Below are 21,962 nucleotides of genomic sequence, written 5' to 3'. Positions count from 1 at the left end.
TCTGAGCACTCCCCACAGGACTTCCCGAGGGACACGGTCGAATGCCTTCTCCAAGTCCACAAAGCACATGTAGACTGGTTGGGCAAACTCCCATGCACCCTCAAGAACCCTGCCGAGAGTATAGAGCTGGTCCACAGTTCCACGACCAGGACGAAAACCACACTGTTCCTCCTAAATCCGAGGTTCGACTATCCGGCGTAGCCTCCTCTCCAGTACACCTGAATAAACCTTACCGGGAAGGCTGAGGAGTGTGATCCAACGATGGTTGGAAAACACCCTTTGGTCCCCCTTCTTAAAGAGAGGAACCACCACCCCGGTCTGCCAATCCAGAGGTACCGCCCCCGATGTCCACGCGATGCTGCAAAGTCTTGTCAACTAAGACAGCCCCACAGCATCCAGAGCCTTAAGGAACTCCGGGCGGATCTCGTCCACCCCTGGGGCCTTGCCACCGAGGAGCTTTTTAACTACCTCAGCGACCTCAGCCCCAGAAATAGGAGAGTCCACCACAGATTCCCCAGGCACTGCTTCCTCATAGGAAGACGTGTTGGTGGGATTGAGGAGGTCTTCGAAGTATTCCTTCCACCTATCCACAACATCCGCAGTTGAGGTCAGCAGAACACCATCCGCACCATACACGGTGTTGATAGTGCACTGCTTCCCCTTCCTGAGGCAGCGGACGGTAGTCCAGAATTGCTTCGAAGCCTTCCGGAAGTCGTTTTCCATGGCTTCCCCGAACCCCTCCCATGTCCGAGTTTTTGCCTCCGCGACCGCTGAAGCTGCACACCGCTTGGCCTGTCGGTACCTGTCCACTGCCTCCGGAGTCCTATGAGCCAAAAGGACCCGATAGGACTCCTTCTTCAGCTTGACGGCATCCCTCACCGCTGGTGTCCACCAAGGGGTTTTAGGATTGCCGCCCCGACAGGCACCAACTACCTTGCGGCCACAGCTCCGATCTGCCGCCTCGACAATAGAGGTGCGGAACATGGTCCACTCGGACTCAATGTCCAGCACCTCCCTCGTGACATGTTCAAAGTTCTTCCGGAGGTGGGAATTGAAACTTTGTCTGACAGGAGACTCTGCCAGACGTTCCCAGCAGAACCTCACAATGTGTTTGGGCCTGCCATGTCGGTCCGGTATCCTCCCCCACCATCGCAGCCAACTCACCACCAGGTGGTGATCGGTAGAAAGCTCCGCCCCTCTCTTCACCCGGGTGTCCAAAACATAAGGCCGCAAATCCGATGACACAACTACAAAGTCGATCATGGAACTGCGGCCTAGGGTGTCCTGGTGCCAAGTGCACATATGGACACCCTTATGTTTGAACATGGTGTTTGCTATGGACAAACTGTAACGAGCACAAAAGTCCAATAACAAAACACCACTCGGGTTCAGATCCGGGCGGCCATTCTTCCCAATCACGCCTCTCCAGGTTTCACTGTCGTTGCCAACGTGAGCATTGAAGTCTCCCAGTAGGACAAGGGAATCACCCGGGGGAGCACTTTCCAGTACTCCCTCGAGTGTTCCCAAAAAGGGCTGGTACTCTGAACTGCTGTTCGGTGCATAAGCACAAACAACAGTCAGGACCCGTCCCCCCACCCGAAGGCGGAGGGAGGCTACCCTTTCGTCCACCGGGTTGAACTCCAACGTACAGGCTTTGAGCCGGGGGGAAACAAGAATTGCCACCCCAGCCCGTCGCCTCTCACTGCCGGCAACGCCAGAGTGGAAGAGGGTCCAATCCCTCTCGAGAGAAGTGGTTCCAGAGCCCTTGCTGTGCGTCGAAGTGAGTCCGACTATATCCAGCCGGAATTTCTCGACTTCGCGCACTAGCTCAGGCTCTTTCCCCCCCAGTGTAGTGACGTTCCACGTCCCAAGAGCTAGCTTCTGTAGCCGAGGATCGGACCGCCAAGTGCCCTGCCTTCGGCTGCCGCCCAGCTCACATTGCACCCGACCTCTATGGCCCCTGCTATGGGTGGTGAGCCCATTGGAGGGGTGACCCATGTTGCCTCTTCGGGCTGTGCCTGGCCGGGCCCCATGGGAACAGGCGCTCGCCATCGTGCCCCACCTCTGGGCCTGGCTCCAGAGGGGGGCCCTGGTGACCCGCGTCCGGGCCAGGGAAATCTGGGTCCATGCTTTTTCTTATTCATAAAGGTCTTCGAGCTGCTCTTTGTCTGATCCCTCACCTAGAACCTGTTTGCCTTGGGAGACCCTACCAGGGGGCTTTATGCCCCCGGACAACATAGCTCCTAGGATCATTGGGACACGCAAACTCCTCTACCACGATAAGGTTGCAGCTCAGAGAGGAGCATTATCACAATTATCACATCATTCATTCAGAAAATAAAAATAACGACAAATAAAGATAGAATACTATTAACCGCAACATGTAAGTGTAAAAAAACAACAACATTATGATTTGTACATTTTCAGAATGTGGTTCTTCTATTTTTAAACACAGAAAATAATCTGAAGGTGTCTTTATTTTTAAGTTATCGTGCAGGGATTTTACCAGTCCGGCCCACTTGGGAATACATTTTTCTCCATGTGGCCCCCGATCTAAAATGAGTTTGACACCCCTAGTTTAGACAAAACAGTCTGTGGAATTTAGCAGGTTTTTTTTTTTTTAAATTGTGTTTTTCTTTATTTTTTTCAGGCTGCCACATCTCCTATTAAGTCTCCTAACCGTAAAGGCTAATTTTAAGCACAGCGAAAGTACTACTGTAGTACCACCACAGTACAGACGTGCTGGAAGTACTGCAGTACTATAAAAGGTTTGGAAGGAGCGACCATGTGATCATCGCTCGACTTGCCCTCAATCTGGATCCAAGTCCGGCATTGAGGCCTTAACCTTCAGGTGCTGCTGCCTAATCCAGTTAGGAGCAGGCGGCCGCTGTGGAAAATCCCTACAGACCCGAGACCTCACTCTGGACCTCATCGACTGCAGCGGCATGCAGGACCACCTGTAGACCACCTGTAAACCCTCAGGTAGGAACAAAGAGATTTTTTTGTGTTCATGTTGGGATTGTTGGGATTCCTTAGATATTTGTGGTCGATTGAGAAATATTCATAGAAAACGCTGCCTGTAATATATATATATATATATATATATATATATATATATATATATATATATATATATATTACTGCTAGTTTCCTTTTTTCGACCTAATAATATGTTGCTATATTGTGCAAACCTTTGCATATTTTATTAATATGGTTATCATCAAGAGAGTTGTCAATCTAACTCATCATCATTTTTAAGTTGAGCCAAGTTGAATTATTTATTATTGGAACTGATTTTTTGTCATTGCTCTTCTATTATCAGCATTACCTTGGTTGTCATAAACTTCCATTGTCTTCAGTCAAGTGTGTGTTGTGCACTTAGGAAATAGTCTCTGACATAAGAAGTACTACCAAGAAATATGATGTGATGATTTTTGGTGCCCTGATGCTGACGTGGATGATTCTAACGAGTGACTGAAATCTCCAACCTGACTCACTCTAGTAGTTCTACGTTTGGTTTGTGTCCAAATTAGGACCCCGGGGGCCATTTGTGGCCCACAGCGTTTTTTTGTTGTTGATCTTTGGCACGTTTTCAAGGTCCAACTAAAGTAACAGCAAACTTAGAAAACAAAGGCAATCATTTACTCTTACACCTACACATTTACATTTACGTCTACATTTCTATACATCTACATTATGTCCACGTCTACATTTACATCTACATTACTTTTATGTCTACATCTATGTCTTACATCTTTGTCTACATCTACATTATGTCTACATCTACATTTACATCTACATTACGTCTATGTCTACTTTACATAAACATTTACGTCCACATCTGCGTTTACATTTACATCTTCATCTTCGTCTACATTTACATCTACATTACTTTTTGTCTACATCTATGTCTTACATCTTTGTCTACATCTACATTTACATCTACATTACATCTATGTCTACTTTACATAAACATTTACGTCCACATCTGCGTTTACATTTACATCTTCATCTTCGTCTACATTTACATCTATATTTACGTCTACATCTGCGTCTACATTTACATCTGAGTCTACATTTACATCTACATCTGAGTCTATATTTACATCTATATTTACATCTGCGTCTACATTTACATCTACATCTGAGTCTACATTTACATCTATATTTTCTGTCTACATCTTTGTCTACATTTACATCTATATTTTCTGTCTACATCTTTGTCTACATTTACATCTATAATTACGTCTGCGTCTACATTTACATTTACATCCGAGTCTACATTTACATCTACATCTGCGTCTACATTTACATCTACGTCTGCATCTACATTTACATCTACATTAACGTCTACATTCACATTTACGTCTACATCTGAATTTACATCTACATTTACATTATGTCCATGTCTACATCTACATTATGTCTACGTGTACATTTACATCTACATTACTTTTATGTCTACATCTATGTCTTACATCTTTGTCTACATCTACATTATGTCTACGTCTACATTTACATCTACATTACGTCTACATTTACATAAATATTTACATTTACGTCCATGTCTGCGTTTGCATTTACATATTCATCTTCGTCTACATTTACATCTATATTTATGTCTACATCTGCGTCTACATTTACATCTATATTTTCTGTCTACATCTTTGTCTACATTTACATCTATAATTACGTCTGCGTCTACATTTACATTTACATCTGAGTCTACATTTACATCTACATCTGCGTCTACATTTACATCTATATTTACGTCTACATCTGTGTCTACATTTACATCTATATTTTCTGTCTACATCTTTGTCTACATTTACATCTATAATTACGTCTGCGTCTACATTTACATTTACATCTGAGTCTACATTTACATCTACATCTGCGTCTACATTTACATCTACATTAACGTCTACATTCACATTTAGGTCTACATCTGAATTTACATCTACATTTACATTATGTCCATGTCTACATCTACACTATGTCTACGTCTACACTTACATCTACATTACGCCTATGTCTACATCTACATTACGTTTTTGTCTACGTCTACATTTACATCTACATTACGCCTATGTCTACATTTACACCGACATTTACGTCCACGTCTGCATCTACAATTACATCTACATTAACGTCTACACTTACATCTATATTTACGTCTGCGTCTACATTTACATCTATGTCTGTGTCTACATTTACATCTATGTCTGTGTCTACATTTACATTTACTTCTGCGTTTACATTTACATTTACGTACGTCTGTGTCTACATCTACATCTCCGTCTGCGTCTACATTTTATGTTTACATTTATGCCTACACTTTCCCTTATATTTACATTTACACTTACACTTATATTTTACATTTATATTTAAAATTACCCTTATTTACATTTATACTTACACTTATATTTTACATTTATACTTACAATTACCTTTTACATTTATACTTACACTTATATTTTACATTTATACTTACAATTACCCTTATTTACATGTATACTTACACTTATATTTACATTTATACTTACACTTACCCTTATATTTACATTTACACTTACCTTTACATTTACCCTATAATTTACATTTACACTTACCCTTATATTTACATTTATACTTACACTTACCCTTATATTTATATTTATACTTACACTTATATTTTACATTTATACTTACAATTACCCTTATATTTACATTTATACTTACACTTATATTTACATTTATACTTACACTTACCCTTATATTTACATTTACACTTACCCTTACATTTACCCATATATTTACAGTTACACTTACCCTTACATTTACCCTTATATTTACATTTATACTTACACTTACCCTTATATTTACATTTATACTTACACTTATATTTTACATTTATACTTATAATTACCCTTGTATTTACATTTATACTTAAACTTACCTTTATATTTACATTTAAATTTCAACAGGGGAACTAGCACGAGCCGAAAAATCAGCTGGCAGGAAGCCAAACTTGTAATGCTTGTCGATAGGTGACTGGTATAAAATGGAAATGTACATTTTGAAATATGTATTTGATCAATTGTGCTCGGGAAAATGTGTGGCAGTGAGTGTTTACCGCAGCACTTCCAAAAATCTTGGAATTTTACATTTTCAATATTATGAGTCTCTGTGCTGTTTCCAATGTTTTTGCATCATTTGAACATCATCTTGCCAGGGGACTGGGAATGGAAATGAACCATTGGCTATAATCGCACATATTTACATGTCGAATCTTCATTAATAAAGTATATATTGTCCTTTTTAAATCATGTAAATTCCAAATCTTAAATCTACATCTGTACATCTGCTTCTACATTTACACTTACATCTACATCCACACTTACATCTACATTAACACATCTACATTTATACTTACATCTACATTTCTATTAACACATCTACATTTACACTTACATATACATCTACACATACATTTACACGTACATTTACTCCTTAGTTCCCATTTTTATATACATCTACACATACATTTACTTCTAAATTTACATTTACATATACATCTACACATACATTTACTTCTAAATTTACATTTACATATACATCTACACATTCATTTACACATACATTTACACTTATATTTACTTTCTAAATTTACATATACATCTATACATGCATTTACTTCTACATTTACATTTACACATACGTCTACACAGACATTTACTTCTAAATTTACATTTACGTATATATCTTCACATACATTTACTTTTAAATTTACATTTACATGTACACACATTTACATCTAAATTTACATTTATATCTTTGTCTTTATCCACACTTAAACTGACATTGACATTTAAACGTGTGCAAGTGTGAGATTACAATCATGCACTTCATCACATGTCCTCAGCCTCTGGTCATATTTACACTAAGTTGTTTAACCCCTTAAATGGATAATTATTTAGCCAAAGCCCGTTTCAGCCACACTATACGAGCATTTAAGGTCCCCCTCCTCAGACATTTTTTTACACGGGTAAGTCAACCGTGTAATTCTTGGATCTCCGGCACTTAGCTTTGTATGGACTCATTGATCGTTTACAAAGCGAGATCGGAAAGGAAGTGACACTGGAAAGACCCCGCCAACACAGGAAGTGAAGCCAGAAAGCCCGCATTCCACACAGGAAAATACATCAGAAAGAACGCGCAACTATAGACATATTATAAGTAAATGCAGCATTGGCTGCTGTGACGCAAAAAATTTGGCCGCCATATTGAAGTGGTGATGAGGAGCCGGCGAGCAGCCTAAAGTGACAGTTGACAGGTAGAAAACAAAGATGCTAAAGTGACAGTTTACAGGTGGAAAACAAAGATGCCGGGCTGGTGTTCAGCGTTTTCCTGCTCAAATGAGCGGATTGTTGAAAATAGGAATCGGGGATTACTTTTCACAAGTAAGTTTTAACATTAACGTACTTTTGGTTGTATTTTATGAAAAGAATATTACAACAGAGTTGAACTATTTCAATAGTACTGAAATCGTAGCCGCTAGCAAACAAGAGTATGAACACAGGGTTTCCCACACATTCATTTATTTGTGGCGGCCACCCACGAAAGAATTACGGCCGCCACAAATAAAAAAATAAATCTTTTTTTTTTTCCGGCTTTTGACTCGCTCGACCGCTCATAAAAGCAATGAGACTCTGTCTGTGAATGGAGCTTGTAGTTACATACTATATAAATATGTAGATATTATATACATATGTATATAAATATGTACATAAAGTGTTTTAATTGTATTCCAACTCAGCGTTCTTCTTGGTCATCGCCGCTGTAAACATTTTCCAATTCCAAACCCCGTTTCCATATGAGTTGGGAAATTGTGTTAGATGTAAATATAAACGGAATACAATGATTTGCAAATCCTTTTCAACCCGTATTCAGTTAGGCTTAGGGTTAGGGTGTATTAGTGCCCAAGGCATGGGTAACTTACACATCTGTGAAGGCACCATTAATGCTGAAAGGTCCATACAGGTTTTGGAGCAACATATGTTGTCATCCAAGCAGTGTTATCATGGACGCCCCAGCTTATTTCAGCAAGACAAGTCTTACACCAGCGTGGCTTCATAAAAAAAAAGAGTGCGGGTACTTTCCTGGCCCTTCCATGGAAAATGTGTGGCGCATTATGGAGCGTAAAATACGACAGCGGAGACCCCGGACTGTTGGAACGACTGAAGCTCTACATAAAACAAGAATGGGAAAGAATTCCACTTTCAAAGCTTCAACAATTAGTTTCCTCAGTTCCCAAACGTTTATTGAGTGTTGTTAAAAGAAAAGGTGATGTAACACAGTGGTGAACATGTCCTTTCCCAACTACTTTGGCACGTGTTGCAGCCATGAAATTCTAAGTTAATTATTATTTGCAACAAAAAAAATTAAGTTTATGAGTTTGAACATGAAATATCTTGTCTTTGTAGTGCATTCAATTGAATATGGGTTGAAAAGGATTTGCAAATCATTGTATTCCGTTTACATCTAACACATTTTCCCAACTCATATGGAAACGGGGTTATTATATCATGCAAAAGCGCAGATTCCAACCATTGAAATACTTTGTATACTTCAAGACTTATGGTCATTTGAAAACATCATTGCACATCATAATGGCAGCTACATTTTCCATCTTAAAGATTTAAAAAAATAATTAGGAATGTCTGGCGGGCCAGATTTAAAAGCTTAACGGGCCGCGTGTGGCCCCCGGGCCTTAATTTGCCCAGGTCTGTACTGGGGAGATTGGAGCAGATGGACGCTTAGGTGTTTTTTTTTTCTTGTTTTTTTTCGCGCAAGTGTACTAGGTTGCGTTGTGCTGGCGGACAGAGGTTTTAAACGGTCGCATTGTGTGTTGACACGGATAAGGTTAGGTGTGATCTACCCTGGATAACCTTAGTGTAAACAGGGAACAGGGCCTGAGTGAAGGGTCCCTCAGTCATCCTTATCATTAGCTTTACTTGTCATGCTTGACAAAGTTGTGTGTGTGTGTGTTTGTGTGTGTGTCTGTGTGTGTGTGTGTGTGTGTGTGTGTGTGTGTGTGTGTGTGTGTGTGTGTGTGTGTGTGTGTAAACAGGATGTTCAACTGGGTAGTGAAAGTGGTCCCACAGCCCCCTGAAGGTCTTCAGAGGGAGGAAGAGATCCGGAAACCGGCTGAGGTACACACACACACACACACACACACACACACACACACACACACACACACACACACACACACACACATACACACACACACACACACACACACACACACACACACACACACAGACACACACACACACACAGCATGTTTTACTGTATGTATTTAATTCCTATGTTAATAACCATACTGATGTCTGTAATTCAACAGCATCGCCCCAAAAGCAAAGATGGTAAGGACTAACTATATTTACTGTATTTACTTTCATGTACGAAATGCTAATAGTAATTGTTCTTACAGGAAAATGTCCTGCACCGAAGAACTCTGATGACGTTTCAGAGGACAGGTGGACTTCTCATGCATACAAATATGGTAGAACCGTTATGTCGACGCGCCTCAGGCAGGCTTACTAATGTGGCGTCAACTTAAACGGGTCCTACAGTATATAAACAGTATTTTTTTCATGAATATGTCTCGTGTGAATACTGGAAGATTTTGTTCTCTTCACAGTCAGTCCCAGACGGGAGTTTTGGGTTGGCTGTCCAACGGCTTCGCCAGCGCCCTGCCTCAGCCCGCCGGCTCTCCTCACCTGGACGGCAGGGTGAGGCTTTCAAATCCGTCCTGGATTTCTAGTTCAGGAATGAAGACATCCAGCAAAGCTCAGTTTAATAGGTTGTAATTGCAGCGAGTTGCTGACCCCCGATCTACAAGAATTATGTTAATTTGCTTTTCGTGGACAAAGCCTAGTAATACACCAGGATTACAGTCTGTTCAAAATGGCAGTTATATTGGGAGTCAAGGGTGCCAAAAGAGTTCTCAAAACGAGCGTGTATGTTTTATTTTATATCCTTTCCTAATAAAATTGGACTCTAAAACACAATGTAATCTTATTTTTAAAAACTTGTATTAAAAAAACTTCCCTGGCGAAATTACAGACCACTAACAATCGTGCCACTTAAGAAACACACACTGCAAAAACTGAAATCTAAGTTAGATTAAATATCTCAAATAAGGGTGGTATTTGCTTATTTTTCTGTCTGATAAGATAATTATTCTCACTAAGCAGATTTTATGTTAGTCTTTTACTTGTTTTAAGGGTTTTGGTCCTAAATGATCTCAGTAAGATATGACAGCTTATTGCTGAGATTTGATGACCTATATTGAGTAAAACATGCTTTGAACTAGAATATCAACTGTTGCAAAGCTGTGTCATCAACACTCACAAGTATAAAACTACTTTCTTAAAGTAATCATTTCTTATTTCAAGCATGAAAAAAAAATTAATGTCTTTGACACAATTGTGTCTCATAATTAAAACAGATGACAGCCAAATGTACTTTGCTGTTTTTTTTTAATGAAACAATATTGATTGATTGATTGAAACTTTTATTAGAAGATTGCAGAGTTCGGGACATATTCCGTACAATTGACCACTAAATGGTAACACCCGAATAAGTTTTTCAACTTGTTTAAGTCGGGGTCCACGTTAATCAATTCATGGTACAAATATATACTATCAGCATAATACAGTCATCACACAGGTTAATCATCATAGTATATACATTGAATTATTTACATTATTTACAATCCGGGGGGTGGGATGAAGAGCTTTGGTTGATATCAGTACTTCAGTCATCAACAATTGCATCAACAGAGAAATGGACATTGAAACAGTGTAGGTCTTACTTAGTAGGATATGTACAGCGAGCAGAGAACATAGTGAGTTCAGATAGCATAAGAACAAGTATATACATTAGAAATACATGTGATTATTTACATTAGGTTATTTATAATCCAGGGAGATGGGATGTGAATGGAGGAGGGTGTTAGTAAAGAGTTGAAGTTGCCTGGAGGTGTTGTTTTAGAGCGGGTTTTGAAGGAGGCTAGAGATGCACTTACTTTTACACCTGTTTGGAGTGCATTCCACTTTGATGTGGCATAGAAAGAGAATGAGTTTAGACATTTGTTAGATCGGAATCTGGGTTTAACGTGGATTGTGGAGCTCCCCCTGGTGTTGTGGTTATGGCGGTATCAGGGAGGGTTAGCGGATTTTATAGACTAGGCTCAGTTCAAGTTGTTTTACTCTGTCCTCCACCCTGAGCCAGCCCACTTTGGAGAAGTGGGTTGGAGTGAGGTGGGATCTGGGGTGGAGGTCTAAAAGTAACCGGACTAGCTTATCCTGGGATGTTTGGAGTCTAGATTTGAGGGTTTTGGAGGTGCTGGGGTACCAGGAGGTGCAAGCATAATCGAAAAAGGGTTGAATGAGAGTTCCCGCTAGAATTTTCATGGTGCTTTTGTTGACCAGAGAGGAGATTCTGTGGAGGAATCTCGTTCTTTGGTTGACCTTTTTGATTACCTTGGTTGCAATTTCATCACAGGGAAGATTAGCCTCTAGAATGGAACCTTGGTAGGTGACCTCATCTTTCCTGGTGATAACAATGTCACCCACTTTTTTTTAGTGAAGTCACTGACTTTCTTAAGGTTGATATGGGACCCAAATAGAATGGATTCCGTTTTACCTAAGTGTATGGATAGCTTGTTGTCAGCAAGCCAAGTGCAAATATTAAGGAGTTCAGCACTGAGGATTTGTTCCACCTGTGACTTGTCCTTGCCAGATACCAGCAGGGCCGAGTCATCTGCAAACAGGAACAATTCACAGTGGCATGCTGATGGCCTGTCATTTACGTATATTAGAAACAGTAAAGGTCCTAGTATACTGCCTTGGGGGACTCCACAGCTTACTGAGAGGGGAGGGGACACGGTGCCGTTCACCTCCACTACCTGTTTCCTCCCCTCCAAGTAAGATTGCATCCAACTCGATGAGGTTTTATCGAACCGATTGCTCTGAGCTTATCCAACAGTATAGCGTGGTTAACGGTGTCAAAGGCCTTTTGAATGTCCAGCATGACCATGCCGCAGTATTTGCCCGTGTCTACCTCATGTTTGATATGGTCGGTCAGATAGAAAAGGCATGTGTCAGTGGAATGGTTAGTTCTGAAGCCGGATTGGAATTTGTACATTAGTTTATTAATAGCAAGGTATCTATCGACCTGTTCATAAACAATTTTTTCCTTTACTTTCGAAATGGAACTGAGAATAGAAACAGGTCGGTAGATACCAGGTTCTAATTTGCTTCCTTTTTTATAAAGGGGGTTACTCTTGCTATCTTGAAATCCTTGACTACTTTGCCTTGTTTGATTGAGAGGTTTATTATACTGTATGTAGGATTATTGGGCCAATGGTGGTGGCAGAGTCCATGAGGAATCTGGTGGGGATATTGTCAAGGCCAGTGGCCTTGTTTGGGTGGAGCGCGCTCAATTTATTAAGCAATAGAACATACATACTCTTATAGTAGTATAGTTGTTATTAGAATATACTTATTTCAAGGAATTTTTGGGTTTATTGAGGTTAGCTAATTTTACTTGTTTCGGAAAGTCTTGACAAGCCAAATATTCTTGTTCTATTGGTAGATAATTTAGCTTTGTTCAAATAAAATACCCTTAATTTGTGTATTTTTTATTGTTGTTTTTGAACACTGACTTTTTGCAGTGCATGCATTGCCACTTTGGGCCCTGGAGAGTTAAACTAAGGGGAAATATGCTCTCATGAGCATTTACAGTAAAAAAATGGGCAACCTTTCAGCAACAATTAAGTCAAACTACACAAACATGGTGGACTTGCTACACTAAAAATGCTGAAATGTTTACAGATGTCTTAAGCTTTATATGTCAATTCATCCTTTCGTTGTTTTTTTCGCTCCATCAGACCGGGGGTGATGGTGAAAGGTAAGGTTTGATCACGCAAACGTACTTTATGTCGTATTTGTTGACGGTTGAAGTGAAGTGAATGTTGTTTGTGTGGCAGGTCGGGAGTGATGGGCTGGGTGACGCAGGGTCTGACCAAGGTGCTGCCGCAGCCTGACGACAAGTACAGAGAGATAGACAACGAGAACGACGAGCACACGGAGGTAACATTTTATGTATGGTGGCAAAATAAGAAATGACTTAAGACCAAGTGCTCACATTTACCTGATGTCCTTGAAAGCTACATAGTCAACTTGCAAGTTTTTACTAAGCCTGTTAGCATGACTTTGAAGCAACAGTGAAATGTTTTATTGCCTTAGGTGCTCTTTCTACACTGACACAACTAAACTGTATTATTATTTCACACATATAAAAATGTTAAATATATATATATATATATGTTTGTAGAAATTATTGAGTCATTTTTGTTTAGGAAAAGTTTCTTCAACCAACCCTAACATTAGCTCTAAGGCTACCGCTAATACAACGGCTCATTTGCTAATGCTAGCACCATGCTGACTACTACTATATTTTCTAACTTATTTTATGTTCAAAAATGACATTTTACACATGTTGTGTTGTTCTTTGCTCCTACAGGTCTATGATGTTGAAACAATGCCAGGTATGTTTTGTCTTTATCAGTCTTAAAAAAGTTTAGTAATTAGCTGGATGGATGGGTAGATAGATAAATCGATAGTCAAGTAATTGTTTTCTACCTACAATTTAAATATATATATATATATATATATATATGTATGTATGTGTGTATATATGTGTGTGTATGTATATATATGTGTGTGTGTGTATGTATATATATATGTGTGTGTATGTATGTATATATATATATATGTGTGTGTGTGTATATATGTATATGTATGTGTATATATGTATATATATGTATATATATATGCACACATACATACATATATATACATACGTACATATATATAAATGTATATATGTATGTGTATATATATATATTTATATACAAATAATTAAATATGGAAATAGTTAACTGGCCCTGTGATGAGGTGGCGACTTGTCCAGGGTGTGCACCACCTTCGGCCCGAATGCAGCTGAAATAGGCTCCCGCGACCCCAAAAGGGACAAGCTGCAGGAAATGGATGGATAGATGGAATAGTTAACTCATTAATCAAAAGAATGTACTTTTACATTAGATATATTAATGACACATTTAATAACACATGTATATACTTCTAATTTAAAGTGGTTGATTATAGCTAATTAGAGACCTTTTTCATGATGAATTTGTTATGAACGTCGTTTCCCAATGTTTCTGTGTGTCCAGATTATGATCCCCTCCCACACATTCCAGTGGTGGAGATGGTGTCGGACGACGAGATGTCTGAGGTGGAGAGTGTTCCTTTCCCTCCAAAGTGAGTGCATCACCATAATGGCCCGGGCATGTCGCTCCTTCACAGCCCCGACAACACACTTAATGGATTTGGGTCTTGTTGGGTTGCAGTGTGGTGACTTGGATCAAGCAGAAGATTCCCCAGCCAGTTCTCCTGCCTGCTAGTGCGATGTCCATCGAGTCCAAACACAAAAAGTCTCCCCGCTCCTCTCTGGACAAAAGTACATACTTTACGTTCCCGGGTGGGAAGATTCACATCTAAACTCTTTAGCACAAAACTATTTAGGTTCTACTTTGTTTGACTAAAGAGTTGTTAAATGTCATTTATTGTATGTTACAGTTCTTTCTCCACCACCCGAATCTCTCAGTGGAATCTCATTGGACACTGATGGCAAGGCCTCAAAGTAGGTTTATTTTCTCCTTCACAGCTTTCATTCCCTTTTTTACATCCTTCCTTATCACAGTCCCAGCATCCTTATATTGTATCCTTTACATCTCCTTTCTTTTATACTGTACAATTTTCATTATCTCCTTTACATGCTTCCTTTTATTTTATTCTTTACATTCTTCATTTTATTTTATTCTTTAAATTATTTTTTAATCCTCAATGTTATTCTTGGCAACTTGCAGTTTTTTCCTTTACATCTTTATTTATACCTTTTCTTTTCTCTTTCACTTGATTCTTTGTCTATGTCAGGGGTCGGCAACCCGCGGCTCCGGAGCCGCATGCTGCTCTTTGAACACTCTGATGTGGCCTACCCCCCGATTTTCCGGGAGGTTGCCAGATATCAGTTCCCCTCCTGGGGTAAACATTCTCCGATTCAAACCCGGACAACAATACTGAGGGCGTGCCGTGGTGGCAATGTCTTTAACGTCCTCTAAAACATGGCGTCGCGCCTGCTTTTTCTCCATACTATCTGCGAGCTGGCCAGTCGCATGTGGTCTATGACTTTAATAAACACACAGAAGTGACTGCAAGGCATAGTTGTTCAACAGCCATACAGGTTACACTGACGGTTGTGATATAAACAACTTTGACACTCTTACTAATATGCGCCACACTGTGAACCCACACCAAACAAGAATGACAAACACATTTCGGGAGAACATCCACACTGTAACACAACATAAATACAACAGAACAAATACCCAGAATCCCATGTATCCCTAGCTCACCCGGACTACATTATAAACCACCGCCCCCCCAAACCCCACCTACCTAAACCGACGCACGGAGGGGGAGTTTGGTGGTAGCGGGGGTGTATATTGTTGCCCGGAAGCGTTAGGGCTGCAAAGGATTCTGGGTATTTGTTCTGTTGTGTTTATGTTGACTTGACTTGACTTGACTTGACTTGACTTTATTAATTCATGCTTGCAGTGGAGCCAAGTCTCCACTGAAAAAACAGCTGAACTTTACAATAAACATCAAACAAACAACAATAAAAAAATTAAAAGAACAGACAGTGTTTTAAACATTTTGAACATCTTCTGGGCAGCAGCAGCATGGAAACGGTTAGCATTCTGGTATATGACTATATTACTTATTTAATTAGATAGTCTCATTGCAGCGTGCAGGGTAGAGATTTTAAGTCTCTTTGTCTTTGGTATGGGCTTGGGTTCAGCCAGCTTATGTTGGTTCCTCAATGTCCTGGCAGTGTGGCTGCCTTGTGTTGGAAGTAGCAGGTCATGCAGAGGGTGTTGCTCATCATGCATATCCCTGACAAGGTTCACTGCAGCATCCTCTCTCCTGGTCTGGAGTGATGGTAGGGGTTGTGAGATGTTTCCAGCTCTCCTCGTAATGATTCTACAGGCACGTTTCTGGACTCGCTCTAGCTCTGCCTGTTGTTTTTTGGAGCAACCCACTAAGAGCACTGAGCTATATTCCAGATGAGAGTGGTGTAGATGGTAACAAGGTTGTCTGCAGGTAGTCCATGTCTCGCCATGACTGTGAGGTAGTGCAGCCGCTTGGAGGCGTTTTTTATTGCCTTCTCGATGTGCACATCTCCAGTCAGGTTTTGGTCGAGGTGGTAACCCAGGTACTTTGTTGATTCCACGACAGGGACCTCCTGTCCCCCCAACATCAGTGCAGGAGATTGTGGTGGATTTCGGGTCAAACATATCCAGAGTTCTACCGACTTCTTCCCGTTCAGTATCATTTTCTTATTTGCCGCCCATTCGTCCAGCCTTTGTGCCTCCTGGCACATGGTTGTGTCTGACATGATGCTGGATATGGGGATTGCTCTCGATAGCTGGATGTCGTCTGCATATCCGACATCAAGGGTGTCCTCAAACACAGCATCCAGGGTGGCCATGTACAGGAGGAAGACATATGGGGATATAACACCCCCTTGTGGCACCCCAGATGCAACTTCAATCCAGGGGTTATGAGCTCCATTTGCCTCCACTCTCTGTCTCCTTCCTGAGATGTAACTATGGAGCCAGGCTGTCAGATATGGGCACAGTCTTAAGTCCAATATGTTTTGCATCAGGATCCCATGGTCAATTACATCAAAATCTTTCGACATATCTGCCAACAGTAAATGATAAATGGGTTGTACTTGTATAGCGCTTTTCTACCTTCAAGGTAATCAAAGCGCTTTGACACTACTTCCGCATTTACCCATTCACACACACATTCACACACTGATGGAGGGAGCTGCCATGCAAGGCGCTAACCAGTATCCATCAGGAGCAAGGGTGAAGTGTCTTGCTCAGGACACAACAGACGTGACGAGGTTGGTACTAGGTGGGGATTGAACCAGGGACCCTCGGGTTGCGCACGGCCACGCCGTCCCTATTGTTGGTTTGGAGTCGGTTTTGGTAAGCCAGGTGTGCATTGTCTTGACTTTTTTTTTTTTTTTTTTTTTTCCAAGATGGCGCTGCTGTAGTGGCTGCTGTAGGCAGGAGCTCTGTGCTCTTGTGTCATCCTTTTGTGTTTCCCTCTTGTTTTCATGTGTTATTATATTTTTTTGCATTTTGGTCCGAGACCCTTTGGGACTGTGTGACGAGGGGTGGCCCTTTCGTGACCTCTGTGGTTCTTTTTTTGTGGACTTTTGGATCTGCCTCCCGGGAGCCTTTTGGCCATGGAGACCAGCTGCTGGGTCTCTGCTACACCGGAGTCTGTTTGGAGGGACTGGAGGAGATGCGGATGAGGGGACAGGGCTGCGGAGCTAGCACTGAGCGTTGGGACGGAGAGCCTTCGCAGTGTCTCGACTGGGTGAGCAGGTGTCGGACACCTCAGTCACCTTGGACGTATCCTCGCTCATCCATGCGGACTGGACATTGGCCGAGAGTGGAGTCGGCTGTCTTGGTTGCTTTGTTGGGTCTGTTTCTGTCTCTGGCCATGCTCCCTCCTCCCCAGCGGACAATGGCGTGGAACACCGCAGAGGCCACCACAGTGTATATGTTTATTTTACTTTTTATTCATAGCTGTATGTAGAAGTGTCTGGTTGTATCTGCTGCTTTAATGTCTTTAATGTCCTCTGTGTTCTTTGATGTTTGATGTTTCCCTCTTACACACATGTAAGAGGGATGTGTACTATGGCTATGAGTTGTTGTTTTTTTTTGTTTTTTTTCCCTTGGCCTCAGTCTGCACCCCCACTCCAGGGCCCGGGCTAAGACCGATTTTTTTTTATAATTTTTATTTTTATTTTTTTTATTTTAGTTTAATCTTCTATTCTTTTCTCCCATCCCCCCGCTGTTTACCTGTATGTCATCTTTTTTGTAAGGGGCGCTGGAAGCCGGCAGACCCGTCAGCGATCCTGTTCTGTCTCCCTGTAATGTTTGTCTGATCTTGAATGGGATTGTGCTGAAAATTGTAATTTTCCTGAAGGAACTCTCCTGACGGAATAAATATAGTACTATCTAATCTAATCTAGAGCCGTTGTAGTACTGTGCTTAGGCAGATATGCATATTGATTTTTACACACGTCAAGCACGGTTGGCATAAGCTTTTTCAACACAAAACGTTCTATTGTTTTCCCCACACAAGAAGTTAGTGAGATAGGACGCCAGTCTGAGATTGAGCCAGGGTCTTGGCCTTTGGGTATGGGACAGACATTTGACTCTATCCATACATCGGGGACACACTCCTGTTGGAAAGAGCAGTTGGCCAGATGTGTGATGACTGGTGCCAGGTCCTCTGCATGTTCTTTCAGCAGCCAGGTGGGAATGTCATCCGGCCCACTTGCTTTCTGGGGGTCCAGCCAAGTGAGGGCTAGCTCCATCTCACCTATGCTACAAATGTCGCTTGGAGTAGCTCTTGGCAGGGGATATACACAATAGGGCGTTGCTTTAGTCAACGACTCCTCAAAGAAGTTGTTCAGGGCTTCTGCAGCTTTGTCCTCTTCAACTTCTTGTATTTTGATTGTTCCATCAGTTGATGATTTAGCGCGTCCTAGTCCTTTATTTATAAAGTCCCACCACTCCTTGGGGTTCTTTTTCTTTATGTTTTGCATTTCATTTTTGTAATATCTAATCTTTGCCTTGCGTATAAGTCTTTAGACGGAGTTTCTAATTTCTCTCCATTTTCCCCACTTTCCCCCATTTATTGTGGGCTTTTTGTCTTTTCTTTGTAGCCTGTTTTATTTTCTCTGTCATCCATGGTTTGTCCGCATTTGTAATTTTTTTCAGTCACACAGGCATGCATATGTCCATTGCTGTCTGGATATAGTTGTTAAAAATTGCTGCTTTGGCAGTGATGTCCACAGGCTCATAGACAGCTGACCAGTTAGTCATAGCGATGCATGTTGACAGAGCCTCTTTTCTTTCTGTGGTCACTAATCGAGCCCTCTTCCTCTTCACCTGTTTTTTCTGCCCTGTTGTATTCACTGGGCTCAGCACCAAGCACTTGTGGTCGCTTGCACCTAGGAGGGCAAGAGTGGTTGGGGGCTTTAGAAGTTAGCCATGTTCGTAAAAATTAGATCTAAGGTGGCTTGCCCAGGTGTATGATGTTTAACTAACAGCCGAATATCGGGGTGGGAGGACGTCAGCATTTTTGTGGGCAGTTTATTAAAATCCCCACATAAATATAGTCCTATATGGGGGGAAGACATTTTAATCTAGTCTATGGTAATTATTAAATACTCCAGGACTTGGTCCGGGCACGATTTTTTGTCTGCCCATGGTGGGTGACATAGGTTTCCCACAAATATTTTTGAGACACTGCTGGGGGTCCGGCGCGGTTGTATTTGAACCCATGCACATTCAAAGTCATCACTCTCCAGGTCCCTCCTTCTTTTTGCCTGCAGCTTCTCATGACAGTACACAGCCACGCCTCCTCCATTTTTTCAATTTCTGTCTCTCTTAAATAGTTGGTAGTTCGTGACTGACAACGATTCATCCGGACTATTATTGTGCGCCCACGTCTCAGTGACGCACCCGATGTCTGCATCTAAAGTTTTCAGCAACAGTTTGTATTCGTCAGTTTTGTTTATCAATGACCTCGCGTTGCAGAGAGTTAACTTCGGCATGCACAGCTTCTCTCGGTCAGGTTTAACACAGCGTATTTCAGCCATGAAACTCAACCTTTTCCTTTTTTGCATGGGGCTCGGTCTGTGTCCATCTGCAACTGTTATTTTTGCCGCCTGTTTTTACCGGCCTTAGATCCTCGTGCACGGCTTCTTTTGCGGGCTATTCCAGTGCTTCTCAGCGTCTCTTTTATGATTCAATTCAGCTTGGCTGCGTGTCTCTTCAAGCTCATTAGGAAGAGTGGAGGGTATTTGCGATTATTTAGTCCTTCCATCTCGTTTGAATCCTACCGATGGCCACACACTGATGCATTAAACCGCTCCCAGCACGTTGCCTTGAAAATGTTACGATTAAAAAATACAGGAACAGCTTAAAAACACATTTAAAAATCGAGGGCACACGCCGACGACAAACACTGCGGCTGCCTTGAAGCGCCACCTATTGGACACCGCTATTGTAGGTGGTATCATTACAGTGGATGTCAGGTGGATGTTGTGTTACAGAGCGGATGTTCTCCCGAAATGTGTTTGTCATTCTTGTTAGGTGTGGGTTCACAGTGTGGCGCATATTAGTAAGAGTGTTAAAGCTGTTTAAACGGGAACCCTCAGTGTGACCTTTATGGCTGTTGATCAAGTATGTCTTGCAGTCTCTTACGTGTGTCTGCAGAAGCAACATACAACATGTGGCTGGGCTGGCAAGCTGCCTGTTCAGGGAGTAGCCTTACTTTTTTTGCTCTAACGCCTTCAGTTTCTCACAGTTTTCTTGTTTATTCAGATTTTAAGTCCTTAATTATCACATTTGACAGTCATTGTTACTTCTTCATTAGTTCTTCATTATCTATTTAAACACTTCATTTGACAAACTTTATTGATCCCAATGGAAATTGTTTTGTGATATATTTTTAATTATCTCAACCCTGCCCTTCTTTTTCTCCTTTATGTACCAAATTTACTTTTTAGCGTCGTTTATCATCTTTACGTCCTTAATTTTCTCTTTTATTTAATGCAACCTTCTTTATTATCCCCTACTTGCTCATTCACCTTCTTCATTTTCTCCATCATCTCCTTTCTCTTCTCCCTTTGGTCCTTTGTTTTTTCTTTGTGTTTTTCCTTTACTTCTTTTACTGGCATGAATGTGGAGTACAAGGATTGATGACGTGTGTTTCTCCTCAGTGTGGTCGGCTGGTTCGTGTCAGGACTTGGCTTGAAGATCCCTCAGCCAGTCCCTCCACAACAAAACAATGTTGAGGTAAGTTTTGCGACATGTTTATGTTGACTGTTTTCCATTGGTTTCCTTTCATCCTCGTATTTCTTTTCCCCCACTGGGATGCTGCCGTGGTGTGTGTTCAGGCTGCTGCTGAAGCTCTAAAAAAAGGTATGTTTTGGTTTCTCCAAGCGACTTTGTCTCAGTCATAGACGACCGTCCTCCGCGGGCTTTTTCCCCCAACGCCACTATTCACAGTTCCTTTCGGCCAAGTGTTGTGTTTTTTTTCACAGTAAGGACGTTCGGAGCCTAACTCAGTACCTCTTCTCCTTCTGTTTCAGGGGGGAAGGCGCTGCGAGCCCCTTGAACAGCAGGAGGAGACGACTGGGGGACGCTCACGTTCTCACACAAATCATGATTGACTTATTACTATTTGGCAAGACTGCAGCTTCATCGTCATACTCGGGCAGCTGGAAAACAACATGAACATTTTATTTACCTTACTGTACATACACTTCAACATGAAAGATTCAAACGTATGCACGGCCAATCAAATTTGACATTTTGGTTCTGCGCTGTTTGAGTCACCTTCATGCACAGCCATGATATCATATATATTCATGCCTATTAGTCACATGTGCGATAAAAACACATTGTATGATGTAAAAGTCGTCATTTGTTTGTTTATAACATTTTACACTTTACTCACCAAAAAATTTCGATTGCAAAATGAAATACAAACCACGTTTCCATACGAGTTGGGAAATTGTGTTGGATGTTAATATAAACTGAATATAATGATTTGCAAATAATTTCCAACCCATATTCAGTTGAATATGCTACAAAGACAACATATTTGATGTTCAAAACTGATAAACATTTTTTTTTTGCAAATAATCATTAACTTTAGAATTTGCTGCCAGCAACACATGAC

At 41.3% G+C, this 21,962-nt stretch overlaps 1 protein-coding gene across 1 annotated transcript in view; it reads left to right on the top strand.

The window, feature by feature from the left end:
* The window catches only part of LOC133563102 (cyclic nucleotide-gated cation channel beta-3-like), a 112,327-nt gene that overhangs the window by 13,291 nt on the left and 77,074 nt on the right, over positions 1 to 21,962 (top strand). Inside the window, exons 2-14 of the mRNA XM_061917047.1 lie at positions 2,651 to 2,982; positions 9,113 to 9,194; positions 9,389 to 9,410; positions 9,479 to 9,524; positions 9,689 to 9,779; positions 12,944 to 12,963; positions 13,043 to 13,145; positions 13,579 to 13,603; positions 14,291 to 14,378; positions 14,468 to 14,577; positions 14,697 to 14,760; positions 20,998 to 21,073; positions 21,175 to 21,199. Of these exons, the coding sequence (XP_061773031.1) occupies positions 9,114 to 9,194; positions 9,389 to 9,410; positions 9,479 to 9,524; positions 9,689 to 9,779; positions 12,944 to 12,963; positions 13,043 to 13,145; positions 13,579 to 13,603; positions 14,291 to 14,378; positions 14,468 to 14,577; positions 14,697 to 14,760; positions 20,998 to 21,073; positions 21,175 to 21,199 (751 nt within the window). The 5' untranslated portion in view covers positions 2,651 to 2,982; position 9,113. The remainder of the gene's footprint in view (positions 1 to 2,650; positions 2,983 to 9,112; positions 9,195 to 9,388; positions 9,411 to 9,478; positions 9,525 to 9,688; positions 9,780 to 12,943; positions 12,964 to 13,042; positions 13,146 to 13,578; positions 13,604 to 14,290; positions 14,379 to 14,467; positions 14,578 to 14,696; positions 14,761 to 20,997; positions 21,074 to 21,174; positions 21,200 to 21,962) is intronic.

This window comes from Nerophis ophidion, linkage group LG12, assembly GCF_033978795.1.
Source record: "Nerophis ophidion isolate RoL-2023_Sa linkage group LG12, RoL_Noph_v1.0, whole genome shotgun sequence".
NCBI lineage: Eukaryota > Metazoa > Chordata > Actinopteri > Syngnathiformes > Syngnathidae > Nerophis > Nerophis ophidion.
The sequence above is the reverse complement of the archived record's forward strand: the minus strand, read 5'-3'. Positions and strand labels throughout refer to the sequence as shown.